This window comes from Mastigoproctus giganteus, chromosome 3 (genome assembly GCF_048544385.1).
Source record: "Mastigoproctus giganteus isolate SK-2022 chromosome 3, ASM4854438v1, whole genome shotgun sequence".
Taxonomy (NCBI): Eukaryota; Metazoa; Arthropoda; class Arachnida; order Uropygi; family Thelyphonidae; genus Mastigoproctus; species Mastigoproctus giganteus.
The window spans coordinates 21,102,141-21,127,420 of record NC_143577.1 but is presented as its reverse complement, the minus strand read 5'-3'; the positions used below and the strand labels follow the sequence as shown (position 1 = coordinate 21,127,420).

The window sequence follows — 25,280 nt, the reverse complement described above, 5'->3', positions numbered from 1 at the left end:
ATAATCGATTTCCTGGTTAATCCAAAAACACAGTAAGACCCCGACCTACATTCCAGGACTTCTTTCGTAAGTCGAGTTTTACGTAACTCGGGAATGACTAATAAAATATTGCTCCTATATCCATGATATGCCAAAATTACAAAAACCACATAATATCCTCAGAAGAATGAAGAAAAATAGTTATATTTTTCAATTAGTTATATTTATAGAAAAATAGTTATATATTTTTAGTTAGTTCAATTAAACACTTTATCTGGGGACAGCGGTGAAGTTGCTGGATACATAAGAAAAGAAAACATTAAAGGAAGAAATTGTACAGTAAAAGCTGATATGTATTTTAGCCTTGGTTATCATAGTTGACTTCATTGGTGCCGATCCCTTCACCACTTCTCATATTCTGTCTTTCTCCTTTATTATTGTGTTCACTGTTGACACTGACAAATCTAAATTCCACGCAATACCTGTTCATTTTTGACCATTTTCAAACATCCTTATTTTAATTTTCTGATCCAACTTGATCACTTTCCTTTTCTTGATAGATTTACTAGTACTGCTCTCACTTATTCTCTTAGTCGGCACCATAATAACGGTCAAAATGGAATTTTCTGTAAAGGACTTCACAGGGTTAAGGCGAAAACTCACTATTATCACCCCACGCAAGCTCACGTTTTACTAAAACACATTTGTGGAAGTCACTGCCATGAAACAATAAAAACAATTTGCACTTTCTGGGTTACTGGGCTTTTCTGTTAGTGCATCTAATTATAACTGGGTAGTAAACTTGATTTATTGCATTTGCGATAATACCAATAGCTGAAATTCTGTGGGATTTTACATTATTATGGTGAAATGTGTGTCCCTTCACTGAAATCTGCAGTCATATAAAAAAAAACCTTTAAGAATCTTCTCTTCATACCTATTTTTAAGCTTGTTACTCCATATCCCGCTTGTGCAATTTGTGCATGCTGTGATCGTATTTATTGATTGCTTATTATTATTATTCTGTTTTAAATTTTACAGTCCTAAAAAAGAAAAAAAAAATTAATGTAAGTTCGAAGTTACATAAGTTGGGGACTTTTTTTTTTTTTTTTTATATGTAAACCACAAACCCGAGAGGTATTAGAACCTATAGTACTTAGTACCGTGCTTGGGTTGGAGGTTGAGGAGACGAAAGAAGATATTTGTTGACACTGGACTTGAATTTCTGGAGACTGTAATTTTCAGGAAATACGTATGAAGGAAGGTTGTTCCAGAAAACGGCAGTTGAATGAATAAATGACGAAGATGAGAAGTTGGTTCTGTGAGTTTGGAGTTGGACAGTAAATGGATGTTGGCTGGTGGCGGCACGTGTTCGGACTGTTTTGAAACAGAGAGCGGGAATTATAGAAGCCAATTCAGAAGAACAGTGCCCCATGGAAGTATCTGTAGAAGAGGCATGCAGCAGAAACAGTACATCTATGAGACAGCGAGTGGAGAGACTCTGTTAGAGATGAATCATTAATTAACCTAACTGCCCTCTTCTGAATGGAATCAAGAAGCCTGAGAGAGGTTTTGGGGGCACCACCCCAGATGTGGGAACAATATTCCATGGCAGGGCGGATTTGCGATTTATACAGAGTGAGCAGCTGTTTGGAAGAAAAGTAACGCCGAGAGCGAAAGAGAAAACCAAGTTTCTTAGATGCAGAGGAAGCAATATTTGAATGTGCTTGTGCCGAGAGAGATTAAAAGTCAGGGTAATCTCCAAAAGAGATATATCATTTTGCCTAGAAATCAGAGTGTCACTAAAGATAAGCATAGGAGCAGGAGAATCCTTTTTGCGAGATATAAGACAATACTGAGTTTTAGAAGGGTTGAAATCAACTAAGTTATCTTTGCCCCTCTGGAGAATTACCCGAAGATCGGCATTTAAGGAATTGGTAGCAGATTTTCAAGAAGTTGAAGCTGATTGAGCAGGACAAGGGTCACACCTGGGTGGTCACCAACCATGTACTTGTGCATGGAGGTACCCTGAGAGAGAGAGAGAGAGAGAGAGAGAGAGAGCACAAGTCAGAAGTAAAAGGGAATCACCAAGAAAGAGAAGAATGATGATATCCAGGACCCCTGGGTGTGCCAAGCCCATACTCGCCAGATGTGAGCCCCTGGGGTTATTTGATAGAATATGGTACAGAGATTGTAAGCCAGAAAAGATCAAAAAAGAGGAGATTCCAAATTGATAAGTCTTTGGCAGGGATTATCAAAATGTATAACTGCACAAGTACCACCTTTGAAGTGAAAGCAATCGTACAGAGAATAATTCAGAAAACTGAGATGAGCATTGGGATTCATCAATAACTGGGATTCTCTCAGAAAAACTACATAGGGGTTTGATAGACTGTAAATGCAAATGGACATCATTGAGATTGAAACTGAGACCACATATATTTGTAAAATGAACGAGGAAGTGTTTGTGAGGTTTAGATCTTTTCGCAGATAATTTTTTTTATTAGTTTGACAAATTGGAAATTATGCTGGCTATCTAGGAGAAAGGAAAAGATTACTATTCTCACTATTTACTGACATTATTATTGTCCATTTATTATAAACTTCACATGTTAATTCTGGTTCTATATCTGAGAAATCATAATTCAGAACAGATGGCCAAGAGATATTGGTGAAAGAAAATGCATGATAAATCTGCTGTACTCAGTACTGAAATGTTATATATCATTGTAACTGAACAAACTTAAAGCTTTGATGAAACTTAAAGCTCTTAAAGCTTTGATAAGCATTTTGATGTAGCTGTTATAATGGTTAATTTAATAAAATGGTAAGCATTTTTTTTAGATATAATTACCTCCTGAGTGCTTTTCCTGTGTATTTAAATAATTTCAGTTATTCATATCCTTAATCCAAACTAAGATTTACATAACAAATATTCCCTTCCCCCCCCATGCTTTTTTAAGCTTCTAGATGCTTTTGCTGCTCATTTCAAAGGAAAAACCCTCAATTATCTTATTAAGGTCTTACATATAACAAATCAAATCTTTCTACTTTCATTATTTAAAATATGGAGAATGCGGAAAGGTCAGGGAATGACCACCGCATATCCCCGGAGCAATATGGCCTTAGTTGCTAATGCTCCTAAAAACCAAATAACAACAACATTATTTAAAATTGTCTGACTGAGATAGGTTTGTCCTTCTAATATTAATTGGTGGTAAATTTAATAATCTAGTGCTTGGAGAGTTGTTATTATTGTTTTCTGACAGTTGCATGACTTGTCACAACACCACTCACTCTTCTGTAAAGCAGTAAGTTAAAATAGTGGCATTATAACAAATAATATTAAGATATATTTTTATATGTAAAGAAGGATGATAAATAGTACTAAAAATTCTTATATTTATTCACATATTTGAGTTAAGCTAATCACTTTATATACTGACATAAATGTTACTTTCATAGCTGAAAGGAGAGGCAGAAGCTTATGCAATTGAAGCTAAAGCAAGAGCTGAAGCTGAACAGATGGCCAAGAAAGCAGATGCCTTTAAGGAATACAAGAATGCTGCAATGATTGATATGTTCTTAGACACACTTCCAAAGGTATTTGAAATTTAAGACATTTTTGCATGACAGAATTACAGATTTGTTGTGCAACTTTTATTAAATACCCTTCATCAATAAAATTTAATAGGGTAATCTGTATTAATTTTATAATAACATTAAAATAATGAAAATTTGCCTGTAGATTTAAATAGAACTGTTATGAATTTGCTTTAATAAAGTTTATATAAATAAAACATTAAATTAAATAGATGCTCCTGTATTTGAAAGCACTGCTGCTGCTTTGTATTTATATCAATTTTATATCTGTTATATAAAATTGATAACTTTCTGGAAACCAGTATTGTCAAAAATGACCTTCTCCAACTTGAGGCCCGATGTAGCTAAGTAGTCAAGAGCAAGTGCTGTAGCAGCTGGTCTTTGAGTGGACATATATTTCTGTACCCACACACAATTAATTTTAGTGTTATGTTTGATATTTCTTAGCTAAAAGACTGATCATCAAAATGAAATATGCACTAGCATATTAGACCAGTTATTGATTGCTAGAGAGAGAGAGAGGGATTTTTGAAAAATGCATATGCAATGCATATTTCATTTTTAAAACCAAGATTTGAACAAAATCACAACTCAACATATTTTTCAAATGTTTCTTACAAAAAAGACAATTATTTACCCCCTCTGCAAACTTCATCCACTAGAGCAGGGATGTCAAATTCGTATTCATGGGTGGCATCAGTGGTTTGTGGAGTTTGCTGGCTGTACCAACAAATTTTGGGCAGTTCACTAGCTCGACTAGTGTGCTTATGCTTGTGTGCATGCACATATGTACACACATGCCAGTGTGCTATTACTGAAATAAATATTTTTTGAGGAAAGCAAAACCAAAACAGCTGCTTGTTTGAAGTGTTGATTTGGTTGTAGAAATGTTTTATCTTTTTGATTGTTGAATCATGCCAAAGGGAAACTTCTTTTTTTAAGACTTTGTTGAGAATGGAAACTTTGAACTCTGGGCTTGAACCCCAGTCCACTCAAAGACCAGCTGCTACAGCACTTTCTCATGACTACTTGGCTACATCGGGCCTCAAGTTGGAGAAGGTCATTTTTGACAGTACTGGTTTCCAGAAAGTTATCAATCAGCAGGTATATAGAAGGCACTAGTGCAGTTGTTTCTTCTTGTGAGTCTCCATCGTTGACATCACTCTACAAATACTGTCTGGTCCCATCTGAGATGAAAGAAATTTCCTCACATACAAACTAATTTACTCAGATAAAAGGCACAGCTTGAATAAATTGTTATTGTAATGCCAATGTGAGAGTTCATTTTAATCATGTGTGAGAGAGAGAGAATATATAAGGGTGCAAAGAACAAGATTAGTTTGGGAATGGGGCAAAAAGGTTATTTTACTAATAAAGACTGGAGTTCTATAAATTGCAGCATCTGGAAACTAGATATCCGCTTGGTGATCTAATTGAACTTTAAATCTTCAAAAAGGGTTGAGTAAACTGAATACTGATTTCATCTTAATTCTTTGTGAAACAACACACACACACAATAGGATTTAAATTTGAAAAGAATGACTTCAGAATAGTTATGTGGAAATTTGCCTTTAACCAGAGAATAATTGATATTGTTGAGCTAAAAATCTAATGTGATAGAAGTTGTAGTTTGAATTTGAATAAATTTAAAAGGTGTGTGTGTGTGTGTGTGTGTGTGTGTGTGTGTGTGTGTGTGTGTGTGTGTGTGTGTGTGTGTGTGTGTGATGCTGTATAATTTTTTTGCAAAAATATGGTTGTTGTTTAAGCATGTTTTAGCATTTTAATCAGTATTTTTAACTCCTTTTTTGTAGCATAGATCATGCATAAATCTTTTTTTAATACATATAATTCTCTCTCTGTCTCTCCCCCCCTTCCCTCACCCTATGTCCCAAAAACAGAAGTTTAGAACACAGGCATATGAGAATTTGCATTGAGTAATTATTTCCTAGTGAGCAACTATATTGATGTTGAATATATTGATTCAGTTGTCATGCTTCTTTTCAATAACCTTAAAATTTAAATATATTCATAACATAATGTTTATTGAAAAAAAATAGTGATAGTGACATAGAGTAGTTTCAGTTTTTGTTTACTAAATTTAGTTGTTTATAGTATGGCAACCAGCAGAGATTTCTGAATACACTGATGATATTTTCAGAAAACAAATCTGTTGGGCTAGCAAACTGTAGTTTTATCAGGTTTGGTAATATTATTGCTTGCTTGTGATGTGGTAGGCTGCCAAAATTGGAAGCTTATTGTGCAGCCATTTATGAAGTTGTTTTTTGTTTTTTTTTGTTTTTTTTGCACCTAATAATTACCGCATTCATCGGCTTATAAGATGCACTTTTTTTTTTCCTTATAAATACCTTAAAAAATCACCCTGTATCTTAGAAGCCAAAAGTGGCAATACAACACATGTGCAAAACCGAGAGTTAACATATAGTAGTTAATGGATAGTTAACTACTATACGTTAGTACACTTTTCAGTAATTACCAGGTATAAGTAATGCAATGGATGGCACTGAAGATCATTTATTGCATGAGAGTGACAGTGATACTAGTGAAGAGGATAATGATGATTATGATGGTGTTGAGGATAGTGATGATCAAGTCAGTAATGAATCTGAAGTTGAATAATACTAAAATAATAAGATTAATAATCCTATACCTTTCTATATTGGGTTTTATTTTTATTGAATTTTAAATTTCCGTTGCATTAACAATAATTTTTTTTTCAAAAGTTTTTTTTTCTTAAATTTACCGTTCCAAAATTAGGGTGTGTCTTCCACACCACAGTGTCTTATAAGCCAACAAATACGGTATATAAGCATTGTAATATCAAAGTGTCGTGCTTGTAATGGCAATTATATATTTTTTGTATAAAAAGTATTGTTATAAAAGAAATTGATTTTTGAAACCAGTGTATAGATGGTTATTTGGTGCAGCGATTTTTATTTGAAATAATTACTTTGTAAAATGTACATCAACAAATGATACTGTAATAATATTAATTTCTAAACTGCTACCTTAGACACACTGACAATTTTGTAACATAAATGGTTATTCTACCATTGGAATCTGGTAGAATGGCAAAATCAGAGCAGTGGGGAATTTGTGCATGTTTCTCAGTAATTATATAATTATTATATCCCAGAATAACTAACATATAGTTTTGTGATATAGCATCATGTTTATACTTAGCCAACTACTAAATAGTTACAAAATTGGTATCATTTAAATATATCTCATATTGTGAATGCCTTCATAATGAGTTGTCATGGTATTGCACTACCTTGAATAAGTAACACTTCTCTACTAGAGAAGGCTACTGTTTCTTGTTATTTTCGGGGGATACCACCACCCAGACGATACTGTTTCAGAGCTTTTTGGCTCTTCATTGGTGGGTGGGCAGGTACTCTGGTGTTGCAATGATGACAACCCAGTTGCGAAGTATAACTCCAGAGTATGAGAAATTCCTGATGGTGTATAGTAATTGAAAATTACGTAATTTGTTTAGGGCAATAGCCTCGGGTTATGAAGAAGTTAACTAACGTATAGGTTTGGGCTACAGCATCATGTTTATATGTAGCCAACTACTAAGTAGTTACAAAATTGGCAACCTATATGTTAGTTAACTTCTTCATAACCTGAGGCTATTGCCCTAAACATGTAATCCCAGAATAACTTATGTATATCAGTAGTTCTTTTCTTAAAGAATTTTCATGCATAAGGGGTCAATTTTTTTTACTAAAATTTTAATTTTATAGCATTCCTAGTTTGCACCTTCATTTCATATAGTGAAACACATTTCTTCTCACACTTCGCAATCTTCTAAGTCCTATGAAAACCAGTCCAGAATACATCTATGAAACCATAAATTTTAGTCAAAAACAAAAAATCTCTAGAGAGGCAGCAACACTTCTTCATGTAACACTGTATATTCATGTATGCTGATGAGTGTATATCATTGAGAGCATAGATTTCAATGGTTCTCAAAGTGTATGTATCCCAGTACTTTGCTGTACCATGACCCTCCTTAAGTGGGCTGCAAGATTAGGGGAAACTCTATTGAATTCAGTGGCAATTGCCCTTTCCCACTACTATATAGCCTCTTAAATTCGACTGTGATTAAAGTGACAAACAAATAATCTCCCGCTACAAACCCACTAAATCCACCCCCATAATCTACAAGAGGCATATTATAATTGTTTTTTTGCTTAAGGAGACTGAAGGTAATTATATAGCAAAAAAAAAAAACCTATGCACTTCACCCATCCAATACCTTCCAAGAATTTGTCTACTCCTTCCTTGAATTTATTCAAACCACTTCCAGAACATCAGATGGAAGCCTGTTCTTCCAACAATCAACCACCTGCTGGCTGAAGGCAAACTTCTGCACTTCTATCCTGCAACCATCCCTCTTCAATTTAAATGTATGCCCCCCTCACGTGTGTAGTCTCAGCAATAGGAAGAATGCTATTAACATTCAGCTTACTCAGTCCATTCGAGGCCTTAAACCTGAATCAGATCACCCCTGCAGGTGCCTAGCCTCTGGATGATACAGTTTACAGAACTGAAGCCTTTCCAAGTAAAAGCACCCTTTTGTTCCCATCACCAATCTGGTTACCCTTCTCTGCACCCGTTCCAGCTGATCTACATCCTTCCTAAAGTGAGGCTTCTAGGCCTGTATACAATACTCAAGGTGCGGCCTGACCACAGCTTTGTACAATGGGATAATCACCTCCTTATCTCTGCTAGCAAAGTTTCCGTATATCATTGACAAAATCCCCCCCTCGACGTGGGCACCTGTACGTGGTGAGGGGACCTCCCAGTGACGCTGCTGGACTTCCAGACTAGCATCACTGGGATCCAACGCCCACAGCCCAGGTTCCAGGCTTACATCAATGGAATCCGGCGTGTTTGCCGTGTGCTGCGACCCGTGGAAATTCGGAAAGGGGGACCCTGGTGGTTGATGGGGCCCAGCTTCAATACACCACTTTGGCCCCTGCTTCGACAAGACGGGAGGTCCTGGAAGGCCCGGCTAGGATCAATCGGCTAGTAGGCTCGCCTGTGAGGGTCAACCGTGTCAATGCCATGCCCCTACCCTCATGGTCCGAGGGACAGGATTCAAGCTGGCGGCGGTGCGGGTATGGTGTCTGGGTAGTCCTGGCATTCCACTCCAGAGCGCATTTATTGCATGCCGGGTAGTGGGCGTCCCTTTGGGCTCCGTGGTGGGTGGGGAGCCCGGGCACTGAACAATTTAAAAACTCCATGAATCCTGATAAACTTACTTCTTCAGGGGCCCCAACCCAGTCCCTATCTGAAAATACAGACGGAGAGGCAGATAGCATTGTTGCTACAAAGAGGCAGTGAACTGAAACATCATCAGGGCCTGTCCCAAGATTTTTAATTATACACTCTACCACCGAAAAACCGATTGGCAAAATGTCACCCTTCTTTATACAGAAAGGGTTAGATGGGTTAGCAGGGTCACCCAAATCAGTTAAGAGGCTCCGTTCTGGAGACCTCTTAATTGAAACCAAAACTGACAGGCAATCTGAGCAGCTAATCCATGCAACATCAATCGGAGGAGTACCCATAACAGTGACACCACATAGAACACTCAATTCATCGAGAGGTGTCATTTCGGAATGGGACCTTCTCGACATAACTGAGGAGGAAATCAGCTCAGAATTGAAACCACAGGGAGTTATTGCCGTTAAGAGAATTAATGTGTGTAAGGATGGGAAACTTGTTAAAACCAGGAGCATTATCCTGACTTTTAACTCGCCCAAAAAGCTGGCTACATCAACTGTCCAGTGCGTCCATATGTTCCAAACCCTTTACGGTGTTTTAAATGCCAGAAATATGGACATTCTCAAATGGCCTGCCGTGGAGTCCTTGCATGCACTCGATGTGGTGCAAAGGACCACGAAACAACAGCATGTTCAGCCACAAAACCCACCTGCATTAACTGTGAGGGAGAACATCCAGCCTATTCACGAGCATGCCAGAGGTGGAAAGAAGAAAAAGAAATTCAACGGCTGAAGGCAGAGCTAAACATATCGTACCAGGAGGCAAGGAAAGCGGTGAAACCTCTCAACATCAACAAACCTACCTACGTCCAGAAGGTAGCAAGGAGGTGTTCCATTGGAACTCAGACGGACATGTCCATCCCTCCAAAAGAATCATTTACTCCCATCGCATGTTATCTCTTAAGCTCCCAAAAACCTGCACAGAAGGACCAATCAGCTGCCACTCCTATATCGGTACCTCCAAATGCTCCACAAGTAACAAAAGCAATTGCAAAAGAAAAGAATAAGAAAGGTGAAGCATCCCTTAATATGCAAGAAAACATGATGTCGAGCAGAAGGAGGTACAAGAAGACTCAGTTTTGGAGCTCTTTGCTGAGGAGGAAATGGACACTGGACAGCGTCCGTACTTCCCCAGAAAGGAGAAAGCCAAAACTGAAAAAGGTAAGCCCTCAGCACCTCGGAAGCCACCTGATGGACCCACCAAGCCAAAATAATGGCTAAATTCCTACAGTGGAACTGTCGTGGATTCCGGCAAAATACTGATGACATGAAGGCACTCCTGCAAAACCACAAACCAGCTTGCTTTTGCATACAGGAGACTTATTTAAAGGCAAATGATAACCCCACCATGCATAACATTACCATCATTCATAAGGATAGAATTATGGATAGTCCTGCTGACGGAGGAGTCGCAATCCTCATCGGCAACCAGATCCCATTTCAGCCTTTGCAGTTTACAACTAGCATTGAGGCTGTAGCAATTCGTCTTAAAGTGGGGTTCTTATTAACTGTCTGCTCTGTTTATTTGCCACCTGGGATTGACATCCCCCAGAAAGGCCTTGATGATCTTATCATGCAATTGCCTTCCCCTTGTTTAATTCTTGGGGATTTCAATGGACATAATACTCTGTGGGGTGGTGCTAACATCAATCGAAGGGGACGAGTCAGAGCATATGCTCACTGACAATGACCTCTCCCTCTTAAATGTGGGAACAAACACCTTCTTCCACATGCCTACCCATACATTCTCTGCCATTGATCTTTCTATCTGCTCCCCTTCTCTCCTTCCTTCACTTACTTGGGAGGTAGAAGAAAATCCATATGGAAGCGATCACTTCCCTGTGATAACCACCCTAACTAGTGGCAGACCATGTTTGCCATTTAGTTTACCGCAGTGGAAGATTGATCAGGCTGACTGGAATGCCTTTCAATATCTGGCAAACCTTGACATCGCTACAGTCAGTCAGGAGCCAATCAATGAAGCAGTCATGTATGTCACAGAAACGATTGTCCAAGCAGCTGCAATTGCAATCCCAAAATCATCCAGCCGGTTCCCACTATTTCCCAAACCTTGGTGGAATTCAGAATGCACAGCAGCAAAAAAAGCACAAAACAAAAGCCTGGGGGATATTCTGCCGATATCCCACGACTGAAAATTTAATATCATTGAAACGTGCACGTGCGAAAGTGCGTTATGTACGACGTCAGAGCCAAAGGAAATCTTGGATTCGTTTTACATCTTCCATAACTCAGGCTGCTAGCTCAAAAGTAGTCTGGGATAAGATCCGGAAAATAAAGGGAAAATATTCACCATGCCCTTCAGTGATCCTCAAGCACAACGGATGTCCAATTGCAGATCGAACTGCAGTTGCAAATACTATAGAGGAAACATTTGCAAAAATCTCTGCAATAACATCTTTTCCCGCAGAGTTTTTGGCCCTGAAAAAGAAAATTGAGAAAAACCCACCGAACTTCTCTTTAAAAGGTCTTGAATCGTATAACAAGCCCTTTTTACAGGAAGAGTTAAAATGCAACACTCTTTCTCACGCATGCAAGTGCTGTGGGGCCCGATGACATCCACTACGAAATGCTAAAACACCTCTCACCGCAATCTAAGGATCACCTTTTAGTTTTGTTTAACAGAATTTTTATTCACAAACAATTTCCGGATTCCTGGCAAAGGGCTATCGTCCTTGCTTTCCCAAAACCAGGAAAAGATCCTAGCAATCCAAGTAACTATCGTCCTATTGCTCTGACAAGCTGTTTGTGCAAAGTCCTGGAAAGAATGGTTAATGCACACCTTGTATGGTATTTAGAAACAAATGGTCTGCTTTCCAGGACGCAGTGCGGCTTCCGAAGAAATAGATCCACTTTGGATCATTTAATCTGATTGGAAACGTCCATTCGTGATGCTTTTATTAAATCCGAGCATTTGGTAGCAGTTTTCTTTGATATTGAAAAAGCGTACGACACAGCCTGGCGATTTGGAATTTTAAAAGACCTCTATAACTTTGGTCTTAGAGGTAACCTTCCTGTTTTTATTAAATACTTTCTTTCGAATCGCCAATTTCAAGTCCGTTTAGGATCCACCCTCTCTCGAGTTTTCTTTCAGGAAGAGGGAGTCCCACAAGGATCCGTTCTAAGTGTCACGCTTTTCGCAATCAAAATAAACTCTATCGCAGAACAACTTCCACCCACTGTAAACAATGCCCTCTATGTTGACGACTTTGCTATATTTTGTCATTCGTGCAATATGAGGGTCATTGAAAGACAACTGCAGAAAACCATTGATCATCAGCTTGGTCTTTGGCTAATGGGTTCAGATTTTCATCACAGAAGACTGTTTGTGTACACTTCTGTCGCAAACATAATCTTCATCCTGACCCAGAATTAAGGCTTGGGCAAAATAACATCCCAGTTGTAGCAGAATTCAAATTCCTTGGACTTATTTTCGACAAAAAGCTGACATTTTTACAACATATTCGTCAGCTGAGGACAAGATGTGTCAAAGGGCTTAACATCCTTCGTGCCCTTTCGTCAACTTCATGGGGCGCAGATTGTTCTACCCTTCTTCGTCTTTACCGAGCACTTGTCCGTTCCAAACTCGACTATGGGTCTCAGGTTTATGGTTCTGCTAGAGATAGTGCACTTTGGTGGTTAGATCCAATCCACCGTCAAGCCATCCGGACAGCCACTGGAGCATTTCGCACATCTCCTGTCCAAAGCCTTTACGTTGAAGCAAATGAACCATCTCTGTCTCTTCGACTTAAGCAGTTGTCCTTACAGTACGCCTTCAAATTAAAATCCCTGCCCGATCATCCCACGTGGCCATCCATTTTTGAGCCGCGCTGGGAAAACCTCTACAACACCCGTCGGACTGCCAATAAACCTTTTGGTATTCGCATTCAAGGGCTGCTGAATGAGCTAAACTTGACGGTAGACAACGTTGCCCAGTCACCAAGGCAATTCTTTCCACCCTGGCATGCTTATTTTCCAACTTGCGACTTCTCCCTTAAGATCTGGGAGAAGGCTACTACACCGCCATCTGTCTACCAGCAACTCTTTGCATCACATAGACAGCAGTATTCTGACTTTCTGCCAGTCTACACAGATGGCTCAAAGTTAGAATGTTATGTGGGATCTGTTATTGTGTTCCCTCACAAAACATTATCCTATAAGATCCCACAAGAAACTAGCATTTATACTGCAGAGTTGCATGCAATACAAACAGCCCTATATCACATTAAAAATCGTGACTACCAGAGGTATATGATTTATTGCGATTCATCGAGCGTGTTACAGGCTCTGTTATCGGTGAGTTTTAACCCTCATCCGATCCTGTCCAGGATCCGGCAGATTCTTTTTTCTCTCATGAAATTAGAATTCGATATTCGCTTTTGCTGGATCCCAAGCCACATTGGGATCCGGGGAAATGAATCGGCTGATGCCGCTGCCAAATCAGCCATTTCCCTGGATAGTCATTGCCTGTCAGTCCCCTATACAGACTACAGGCAAATAATACGTTCTAAATTACTTTCCCAATGGCAAGATTCTTGGCACGGACAGGCCACAAATAAACTACATCACATTAAGCCTGTAATTATGCAATGGCAGTCCAGTCTACGCAGGGTCCGAAGAGAGGAAGTTGTTCTTGCTCGGCTCCGCATAGGCCATAGTCATCTAACCCATTCCTACTTGCTGAGGGCGGATGACCCACCTATGTGCGAGATGTGTAATGTTATTTTAACCGTCCGTCATATTTTAATAGAATGTCCTGTTTTTATAGAAGCACGACGCTTGTGTTTTACCGCTTTTAATAATTTGACTGAGCCATTTACACTCAGTCAGAGAATAGGTGACAGAGACAATATGTCCGACGTCTTTAACTTTTTACAATATTTTAATTTTTATACAAAGATCTAAGTGTTATACTTTTTATACTTTTAATTTGTACCTTTTTTACATAAAAATTAATTGCTTGACGTGGTAGCCTTGGCTACCAAAATGTTTAGTAGCATTTTAAATTTGACTTGGCGCATTATGGCCTTAGCTGCCAATGCGCCATAAAAAATCAAATCAAATCGAATCAAATCAGAATTGACAAAATCCCATGAGCTATCCGAGCAGAATATCTGCACTGCTCAGAGAATTTCATATCTGACTGCAATTACCCCAAGGTCTTTTTCATTTTCCATTACCCAGAGTGTAGTACCACACAGTTGATAAGTTACTCTGCAATTACTCCTACCCATATGCAGTACCTTTATTTGTCAATGTTAAACTTCAACTGCCATTTCTTAGTTCATTGACCCAATTTTCCTAGATCTTGTTGCAGTAGCTCACCCTGATTACCATTGTTAGCCACCCTGCGAACCTTTGCATCATCTACTAAACTGAATCAGAAGAATGATTCTGACTTACTCGTAGGCAATTCTACTGCCAAGATCATAGAGAGTTTTATCGTGGCACATAGTGCTTTCTTTTTTTTTTTTTTTTTTCCATTCTCTTGTATTCTTGAGAAAGATGGCATTTCTTTTAAAATATAAGTTCAGATATTAAAATTAGGACTCATATAGGACCACCAAAAGTTTTTCTCAATGTACAAATTTAAAATGCAATTATTTGTAATAAGAGCAACTACATTATAAAGCTAATGTCTCTTTATTCAGCAGGCTAGTAAAATGTATGAAATAATACAAAAATTAATGTTTTTCTAAAATTCATGGTTTGACGGGTGTTCCCTTGTTGTTTCCTTCTCAAAAAACTAGTTGAAACTTGTAGTGTTCTACGTAGAACTTTAGCTAACCCCTATTTCTTGACTTAACTTCCTCACCGATTTTTTTTTTTTTTTTTTTTTTGGGCTGCTTGCAAAATGGAGTATAGAGAAGAAACTTGTTAACACTGGATTTGAATATTTATAGCTGATGATTTTAAGGAAGGACATACTATTATTAGTAGTAGTGGCAAATGGTGCATGGAAGCAAGTTTATACAGTATCAACCAAAAAAAAAACTACCCATCCCCTCTAATAATATGTCTAATTCTTCCTTAATTGGCGCACTGTGGCCATAGATGCTGATGCGCCAAATAAATCCCCAACCAATCTTCCTTAACTTTATTACAACTACCCACATCCAACACAATACCAGATGGTAGTTTGTTCCAACAATCATTTACTCTGGTAAGTGTGTTAAAGAATGGAAGTGAAGGGCAGGAACAAAAATGAAGAATTGCTAGTTGGAAATCAGTCATGAATGGGTAGCAACTCTCTGTTACAAAGTTTATAGTTCAAAATTATTACATCTTTGTTAGTTTATTTAGACTAATAGTGAAATAAATATTACATATATATTTTCTAAATATTGAAATGAGAATTCTATCTTGCTTATGCTGGAATCTGTGTCATGCTAGCTTACACAGTATCAATAATAAAATAATTACCCACTTTGTTTGCCCATTCTTTGTAATAATTTATCCAGTCCTTTAAATTTATTCAAACTACCCACTTCCACAACACCAAGAGGAAGTTATTCCAGCAATAAATTACTTTCTGGCTGAAAGCAGATTTCTACATATCCTGCCACTTCTACATATCCTTTACCAGTTTAAATTTTGAGATTTCTACCCCTTGTGTCAGGCGCCTCCGTAGCCAGGTGGGCAGGAGCAGCAGTGCGTAGCACACGCTTCTTGATTAGACCAGGGTTCGAGCCCGTGACCACCAAATACGGAGGATGCGGAAAAGTCAGGGAATGACTACCGCATATCCCTGGAGCAATATGGCCTTGGTTGCTAATGCTCCTAAAAACCAAACAACAACCCTTGTGTCACCTAAGAAAGAGCAAGGATACCTTCAGCATTTAGTTTACTTAACCTCTCAAACACTTCATTTGGGTCTCTTCACAGATGCCTAGTTTCCCGATGCCAGTTTACAGAACCAACGTCTTTCTTTTTACCCCCAACTAATCTTGTCTCTCCTCTGTATCTGTTCCAACAATTGACAAAATGTTGACAACAATTGACAAAGCCTTCTCACTTGTGTAGTATTCAAGATGCAACTTAATACAGTGTACACATGCTAGTGCATGTTCATTGTACAAGTGTGTATTTAAAATATTTCCTAAGGGGACATCTTATACTAATGATAAAGAAAAGGTATTATTATTGTTATTTATTCAATAAATAAGTAAATAAATTATATTGGCCCAACACAGCATTCATATACTAGGAGAGCAATAAAGAAGGTATATTTTAATGAAAATGAACTCTGGTATGGTCATGAAAAAAGTAATAAACTAAATGGACTAAAAATATAATTAATTTTTTTTACATTTATTTTTTAAGCTTATTAAACTTATTTCACAGCTAATATTTGGTGCACAGTTTGTATTTTTATCTTGTAATAATAAAAAACATTATTAAATTTTAGGTTGCAGCTGAAGTTGCTGCTCCCCTTTCTCAGTGCAAGAAAGTAGTGATGGTGTCTAGTGGTAATAGTGAAGTAGGAGCAAAAAAGCTGACATCAGAAGTTATGGATATCATCACAAAAGTTCCCCAGGTGGTTACTCAGCTGACTGGAGTGAATATCAATAATGTAAGTTTTGCTTCATATTTGCATTCTTTATTGTGCAATTGCAAAATCTGTATAGAATATTAACTTGAAAATACAAAATATGTAGGTGAAGGGTGATATACAGGATATAAATATTATATCCCAGAATAACTAATGTATAGTTTTGTGATATAGCATCATGTTTATACTAAGTCAAAAGTTACACACCAGAGAGTAAATTATTCTTATTATAACAGATATTCAAATGACTACTTCCAACTTGCAAACACTTTTGAATTCTTTGTGTGAATGATGCCTTGGTACATATCAATATCTCTTTTGTAATTTGATAGCATTCTGATGATACTGCTTCCTTAAGTTCATGTTTCTTGGACAGTTCTGGTAAACAGCAGACTTCAAATGACCCCAAAGGAAATAATCGAGGGGGGTGTGAGGTCTGGTGACCTGAGTGGTCCTTCATCTGGGCCTCATTGTCCTCTTCACCTGTTGGGGAACTATTCATTAAGGTAGTTTTGTACAACTAATGAATAATGTAGCAGTGCTCCATCTTGTTGGAAGAACATGTTGATCCCTCATCATAAAGGAACATCATCCAGAAAATCCATCAAGTAATTCTGTAGCATATGTATGTTTTGTCAGTAACATTGTTGTCAAAGGAATAAGGACCAATTTTTTGACCATCCCATATTCCAGCCTACACCATAAGCTGGGGATTGTTTTGCATCCAATTAGGATTACTGTCTAACCAGTAATAAAATCCATGTCTACTGACATTACCACTTAGGTAAAATACTGCCTCATCAATGAAAAAGATCAGTACATCTCTGTTTTTCAATATCCACTCACAAAACTGTTGTCATCAATCTGTGTTGTCACCATGCAAATCCTAAACGATTTACGCTTTATAAGGGGGATAATTATTTTTTTCGAAGAATACACAGTACTGCACTTTAGCTAACCCCTGTTTCTTGGCTTAACTTCCTAATTGATTTTGGGGGGGAGGGATGCTTGCAAGCTCCACCAATACCATCACTGATGTTTCTTCATCAGTTACACTTTTTGATCTCACTTTGTGGACAATCAGCAACACTTCTGGTTTCTTTAAAATGGTTTATTAGTTGTCCAACAGTTGATTGGAGGCCAGTGTAGATTCTGCCTGTTAAAATGTTCAGCAACTGAACAGTGTGTAGGCTTTTATATACTAAGCTCACTCTGTCGTCCTTAGATAATTTGTTAGCCATTTTTTAGCTCTGAAACAAACAATAAATATTAATTTGTAGTATTTATAATGAAAGTTGTAATATGGTACCGTTTCCCAAGTATGCAACTCTGATTTAAAATTTATATTCGTTTTTTATTTATTTATTTATTTTTTTATTATTTCATATAAGGATCTTCCACAAACTGAGAAAAAGGAAAACACTTTTTTTCTTTATTTTGCAAATTCACTGTTGCAAAATAATAAAATGAAGAAAGTTGAAAAACATTAATACAAAAGTGAATATTTAAGCAGATTCACTAAATTTTTTTTGGAGATGAATTCTTGGTCTTTTAGTCTCACATGAACACATTTTTGTCGTTTTTTCTTTTATGCATTATGCCAAATGTTTCCCCTTTTCAAAACCAGGCAGTCTGCCAACACATTTATGTTACAGTTTCCCCAGGTATCTTCTTTTCTATCTCCTTTATGTCTTTGTGTTATCATTCACCTTGTTCCTTGCTAACTGAACAAATTTTCTAGAAAAAAATGCCATGAGTGTTCAAGAAATAAAACTTCCAGCTAATCTTACATCCTAACTTTTGAAATTTATTGAATATACTTTCAATGATAATTTCATAATTGGAATCTATCTTGTACCTAAGAAGTAGTGAACAACATTTTTAATGACAACCCATGGCTTGTTCACATTGACTCTGTCATATGTCAAGTTTCAGTTCATATCATATCCTCCCCTTTGAATAATATACATTACACTCAGCCCTTTGTGCCTTATTCATTGTAAGACCGCTGTGGAAGTAATAACATTATAGTGAATGTTTTTTGTTTATTTTTAAGTTAAAATTTTTATTCCTCATTATTCTCTAATTATTGAGGTTTCACTTTCAGCTGAAATCTATTTCTTTAATTACTTCGTGCATCTGCTCTAGCCGTGGTTGACTAGGTGTTCATCCACCATTCTTGTAAAGTAAAAGAAATTGGTTCAAGGCAATCTTATACAGTAAATACAAAAATAAAATTATTTCTCCTTCCAAAGTATGCTGTACACCGTTTATGAACTGATGCTAAAAGTTTCACGCAATTCCTTTAACAAAGGCCCATTATTAAGTTTCTTCATGCAGCTCTTTCTACAATGTATAGTGACCTATGCTTGCACTTTGAATCAGCACAGTCTAGGCTTTTTTTTTTCTTTCAGGCAACATATTTAAAGACAAATGCAAATAGGTGGAAGTTGCCGTGTCAATGTTGTCACTATGCATTATGTCAGCATGATGCATTCATGTATGAATCATGAGATCCACCAAGAAATTCTGAGTAATTCATCACTAATTGTCAATAAGTTGCTAATCTTTTTATCAAATATCAATAGACAATCCCATGACCTACTAATGAATTTTTCCTTGTGGTTTTTTTATATAAATCCTAAACAGTACTAAGTGCTCTAGGTATTAGAACCTAGAGCACATAGTACTGTGCATGGTTTAAAGGTTGAAAAGCTATAAAATTCTTCTTGACATTAGACAAGAATTTCTGTAAATTAAGTGTGAAGGAAGGTTGTTCCAAAGAACAGAAGTAAAAGGAATAAATGAGAGAAAGGAAACTTTTGTGAGTTTGGAGTTTTTGTTAGTAAAAGGGAATCACCAAGAAGGAGAAGAATGATTATATCCAGCTGAGAACCCTGGGTGTGCCAAGCCTTACTCACCAGATGTGAGCTCCTGAGTTGAACAGTGAATGGATGTTAACTCGTTTGGAAGAGAGAGAGAGAGTGGTGGAACTAAAGATGCCCATTCAGAAGAACATTGCCCATGGAAGTATCTATAGAAAAGGATTGCAGCATAAACTGAACAACTATGAGGCAGGGACTAGACAGACTTTGTAAGAGATAGGTCATTAATTAATGTGACTGCCTCTTTTGAATAGAATGAATGAGCTTCAGATACTCTGGGAACACCATCTCAAATGTTAGCATTAGCATATGATGCAAGAAAGCAAACTTATAACCCCAGGGGCTCACATCTGCTGAGTATGGACTTGGCACACCCAAGGTCCTGAGCTGGATATCATCAATCTTCTCTTTCTTGGCGATTCCCTTCTACCCCCTCTATCTCCCCCAGGGTAAAAAAAATTTTTTTTGGCTGTTCCTTCCCATTTCACCCATCCATTCACTTCAAATGTTTGTCTAGTTCTGCCTTGAACTTATTTAAGTTGTTGACCTCCACTACAATAGATGGAAGTTTGTTCCAACTATCAATGACCCACTGGCTAAAGGCAAATTTCCTCACATGTAATCTACAATTGTCTTTCCTCAGTTTGAATTTATGTCCCCTCAGGTGAGTAATCTGAGCAAGAGAAAGAATCCCATCAGCATTGAGCTTGCTCAAACCATTCAAGGCCTTATACACCTCAGTAAGATCACCTTGCAGGTGCCTATTCTCCAGATGCTGCAGTTTGCAGAACTTAAGCCTTTCTTTGATAAGAGCAACCCTTTGTTCCATTCACCAATGTCATTGCCCTTCTCTGTACTTGTTCCAGCAGTTCTACATCCTTCCTAAAATGAGGCCTCCAGTACACCTTGAGTACTGCATAAACCTATATGCAGTACTCAAGGTGTGGCCTGACCCATTGCCTTATACAAGGGGATAATCACCTCCTTATCCCTGCTAGAAAAATTCCTGTATATCATTGACAAGACCCCATGAGCTACTCTTGCAGCATGTCTGCACTGCTGAGAAAACTTCATATCTGACTGCACAACTACCCCCAGGTCCCTTTCACCTTCCACCACCTGCTGTGTGGTATAACTAAGTGTTATACCACACAGTTGATACGTTACTCTGGGATTACTGCTACCCCATATGCAGTACTTTACATTTGTCAATGCTTCAGTTGCCACTCTCAGCCATCTACTCAACTTTTCTAGATCCTTTTGGAGTAGCATACTGTCATTGGTGTCATTAACAACCCTGCCAACCTTTGTATTGTCTGCAAACTTAGACATTAAGCCTGATATACTTTAATCAATATCATTAAAAAATATAGAAAAAAACAATGGACCCAACACTGAACCCTGGGGGAACTCCACTAATAACATTAGTTCATGAAGAGCAGTATCCATTGATTACCACTCTCTACCTTCTCCCACTCAACCATCCCTTTATCCATATCAGCAATTTGCCTCAATGCCATATGTCTCCAATTTGTACAGTAGTCTTCCATGTGCAACAGTATCAAACACTTTCTTAAGATCCAATTATATAATATCAAAGTTATTTTTTGCATCCAATTCCTTTGTGACCACATCATAGTATCCAATCAAATTGGTCAGACAAGACTTCCCCTTAACAAACCCATGCTGTGTCTGAACTATAACTGAAGTCTTGTGTAGATGACAAGACTTCAGTTATAGTTCACTGCTTCTTTAACCAGTGCCTCCATTAATTTCCCCGGAACAGAAGTTAACTAACAGGTCTGTAATTAGTTGTGTCACTCTTTGATCCTCCTTTGTGAATTGGGGTCACATTTGCACATCCCAGGGATTGCTCTCATAATTATGTCTAAGGGTTTGCTTACTTCCTTTACTGCCTCTTTTAATATAACTAGATAGATCCCATCCACTCCAGGTATCTTTCTTATGTTTAACTTCAACAATTTCTCCTCCAACTTACTCTCAGTTATTACAAAATCATTTAGCTCACTGCCAGAGTTTAATAATCCTCTGGCATTCCCCTACTTGAATAACTCCACATGTGTGAATATAGGTGAAAAATGCTCATTGTTTGTCAGCTACCTGAACAAGATCATCAACAGTTAAACCATCGGTATCAAGTGAACCAATCTGATTCATCCCCTTCTAGAGTTTACATAAGTAAAGAACTCTTTGCTTGCTGATTTTCTTTGCATCCTTTGCCAAATATTTCTTATAATCTGCCTTTGTCTGCCTAACCTTTGTGACTTGATTACAAACCAGCTTATATCTACCATAGGCTTCTGTGTCGCCTGATAATTTATATATATCCCATGCATTCTTCTTCTCTACCACTTGTCTCATTAGTTCATCTGACATCCATTTAGGCCTAAACCTTGAACAATATTTTTTAATTAGTATGAAAATGAAAAGCCTAGTAGCTTCCAAGATTGGAACAGTATTCCATGGTAGAATGGATTTGTACAGAGTTCAGTACCTGTTAAGAAGAAAAGTAATGCCAGCAGCAAAAAACAAAACCCTGGTTTTTTTTTCACTGAATCTTGGGTGGTGCTAGATTTAGCAAGTTAAACTACACCAACAAACCAGTGATTAATTTTCGGTTGAATTGTGTTGAAAGGAGATGGAACCTGAAAAACTCTGTGTATCACTGTTCTGAAACATTAAGGACAGTCAGGACAAGCATCAGGCATGATAATACTTAGTGATAACTATAAATAGGTAAAACAGAATGACTATGCTGTTATGTTAAAGAAATCCATCTCAAGGCTATTAAATAACTGCAAACAATATATGAAGAAAATTCATCAAAGGGTATAAAAATGATCCTCAGGCATTGCCATTCAGAACAGCAATAATAACAATAAAATAATCTGCCTAATCTAGACAGTTAGATAAGTTTGTTTCTTCACTGAGAAATTTTAAAAAACAGCACTCATCAAAGCATCAAGATTTTGTTAATATGCTGGTTGGAGAGCATGGTATGCAGGCTATTTAATATAGCACAAAGCTTCTAATTTAGACTACCTTCTTTTTCAATGGAGAATAGTTTCACAATCACTATTGATTTAGATAGGATCAAAGATGAAGGTAGAGCTGGGTGTCATATGATAACAGAAGAAATAATAACAGCAGTTCAAGGAGAAAAATTACTTTCTTCTCTTCTCAAGGAGAAGAGAAGAAAGTAAAGAAGAAAAAGTTAAATAACAGGAAGCTAGGTATTCTCAAAAACTTGTTAAATTTGCTGATTCTGATATGGAATTCAAAATATTTTTATGTACTAAGAGAAATGAATGATGTTATGAAATGACAACACAATAAGATTTTTACTTTACAGAAAATTTTCCAGTTTCTTCAAGAAAAAAACAATATGATTGGGGGAACGATTATTTACATATGATTAAATTTATTAATATTTTTAATACACATTAAATTAAAGTTTATTTTTAATCATATTATTCTTGTTCTGTTCAAACTTTTTGTATTCAATATATATTTTTAATTTTGTATATTTGTGTCCTAAATTATCATATGTTGCTGTATTATGAATATATTTGCTTTTGTTTTTATGTAACACAACTTGAAATTACTTCCATATAATTATATTCTACAATATAATTTGAACTTTTCACTAATTGAGACAGTCTTTTTTACTGTGTGCATGAATTACTAAGGCTTTGCTGTTCCAATGGTTTGATCCCACTCTGGAGTTCCTCTACCCAATATCTCTCTATGCAATTATGTACTAAGAGAAACGAGCCAATGGGAGAAGAGAGCAAGGCAATTACATCACTACAAATGCAATTAATTATTGACAGCAGCCTCCATAACATTCACCAACCTCTTTCACGTGATTCACTGTCTAACATTTGATCCATTGTAACATTTTTTGTATGTTAATGAATATTGTATATTTTTATAGTTTGTAAATATTTTAGTTAAATATTTTAGCTCTGCTCTTTTGGATGCAACAGTATTCCTCATGCATTATGGAACCCAAAGCAAAAGGCCTTTTCCTGAATGACCTATGTAAACGCAAGTAAATAATTACATAGTGATATTTATTCGTCCTTTAAAATGCCATGCACTACAAATGCACAGGTAAATAATTACATAGGTCATTTCCTGATTAGATATCGCTCACAGTGACTGTGTGTGTTTTTTTTTTTTTTTTTGTCTGGCAGCACAGGGGATCGTCCCCAACTCCGTGGTTTTACTGTGTGTAGAATACTGTACTCTCTGCATAAGGTCAGAATGCGTGCTAGTATGTTTTGTGAAGTATTAGTGTGCATTGCATTGTTCCTCTGGCCACTTAGCCCTGGTGGGGGGGGGGTGGAGAGCAACTAACAACCCCAGTTTCCATCATCGCCACAGGAAGGCGGGCCAAGACATGAGAGAAGAAAGCTCTGGTGGGGTGAACCCGCCAGAGCCCAATTTCAACTCCCGCCCATCCTGGTCCAGAGGGCAGGAGTTGAAATTGGGTGGTGGGGTGAGCCACCAGGCAAAAGGTACCACACAGGGCAGGGGGAAGGGGATTGGGGAAGGAGCTCAACCACCCCAAGTGGCAGGAATAAAAGAACATAGGGAAAAAGATTCCTATGGTGGAACCTGCTTTTTCATCTCTGTCCCACTCTGGCCTGGGGGTTACCCTGATGGCCAGTGTCAGCATCCCACACCATGCCAGCTAGCAAATGCCACAGCATGGTGTCAGCTTAGATAACCATGAGGCCCCTGAGGACCTGCATAGCCATCAGTCTGTCTGGTGAAGAGGCTAAGATAGAACATGCAATTAATAATAACTTTCATTCACTCAACATTCACACATTTATTTTTTATAGTTTTTCTTACACTTTCTATTTGCTTTTATATATTAGATTAGAAATCGATCAGTGCATTTCGACATGTGTGTCCTATACATAGAAAAGATTTGACTTGCTCCATCATACATCTACATATTACATAGAAAAGCATGTGCAGGGGTTGGCAGGGGGGCAGAGCCCCCTAGTAAATATTAAAAAAATACTGGCGGTTGCATATTACATTAATAATAAAATAAAAATAATATCAACTTGATTAACTATACAATGGATGTAACACAGGAGAAGTGACTGACAGGGATCTACTGAAGAACATGTGGGAGGGCTGCCTTTGGACTTAGCAATGGTCATTAGCCATTGAATGGTTGGTGATCAGTGTTATCCTTTCTTATCCCAGAGTCCCATAGCCTCATTAATCTTATAAAAGCTGTGGGACTCTGGTGAAATGATGTCTTGTTGTATAGAGAACTGTAGTCTGGCAGGGGAAGAGGATTACCTCTTGGATGGAAGCACCAGGGATGAATTATTTGAAAAAGTTGAAAGGAAGAGCGATACTCTCCCATCAAGGTTTGGTCATTCAGAAACTTTATATGATTATAAATTAACCTCAGAATTTTTTATATGTGCATAGAAATAGACTGTTTACTTCCATTCTTATTTTACATCATTATTCAGTATTTTAATGGCTTATAAAACTTTATATAGGCTATTTTTTTTCCGATTTAGTCACTGAAGATGGCTCAAGTAACCATGTAAACAGATATCCAACTCCAGCCAGAACAAAACTGCCTTAATGTTTTCACCATTGCTGTGCAGCTTGCCTTTTAAAAAAAATAATAATAATAATAAAAAAATTAAAGCTTTATATAGTAACATGTATCAAGTCTTAATTCATATTGTTAGGAACTATTAGCAATTAAACTGGTTAACAGAATGTAGCTTATAATATCCTTCTATTGACATATATTGGCAGATGTGTTCTGCATTTTCTTGGTAGCATATATTCGAAGGGTAATGACCAGCTCAATTTTTTCATAAATCATTTTGTAGGTAATAGAAAATATGAATTTTTAAA

General features: G+C 37.3%; 1 protein-coding gene across 1 annotated transcript in view; it reads left to right on the top strand.

Moving 5' to 3' along the window:
* The window catches only part of LOC150087782 (flotillin-1-like), a 109,530-nt gene extending 84,488 nt beyond the window's left edge, over nt 1-25,042 (top strand). The window contains exons 10-12 of the mRNA XM_090370416.1: nt 3,445-3,582; nt 16,324-16,488; nt 24,932-25,042. Of these exons, the coding sequence (XP_090226542.1) occupies nt 3,445-3,582; nt 16,324-16,488; nt 24,932-24,961 (333 nt within the window). The 3' untranslated portion in view covers nt 24,962-25,042. The remainder of the gene's footprint in view (nt 1-3,444; nt 3,583-16,323; nt 16,489-24,931) is intronic.
* The last annotated feature ends 238 nt before the right edge of the window (nt 25,043-25,280 follow it).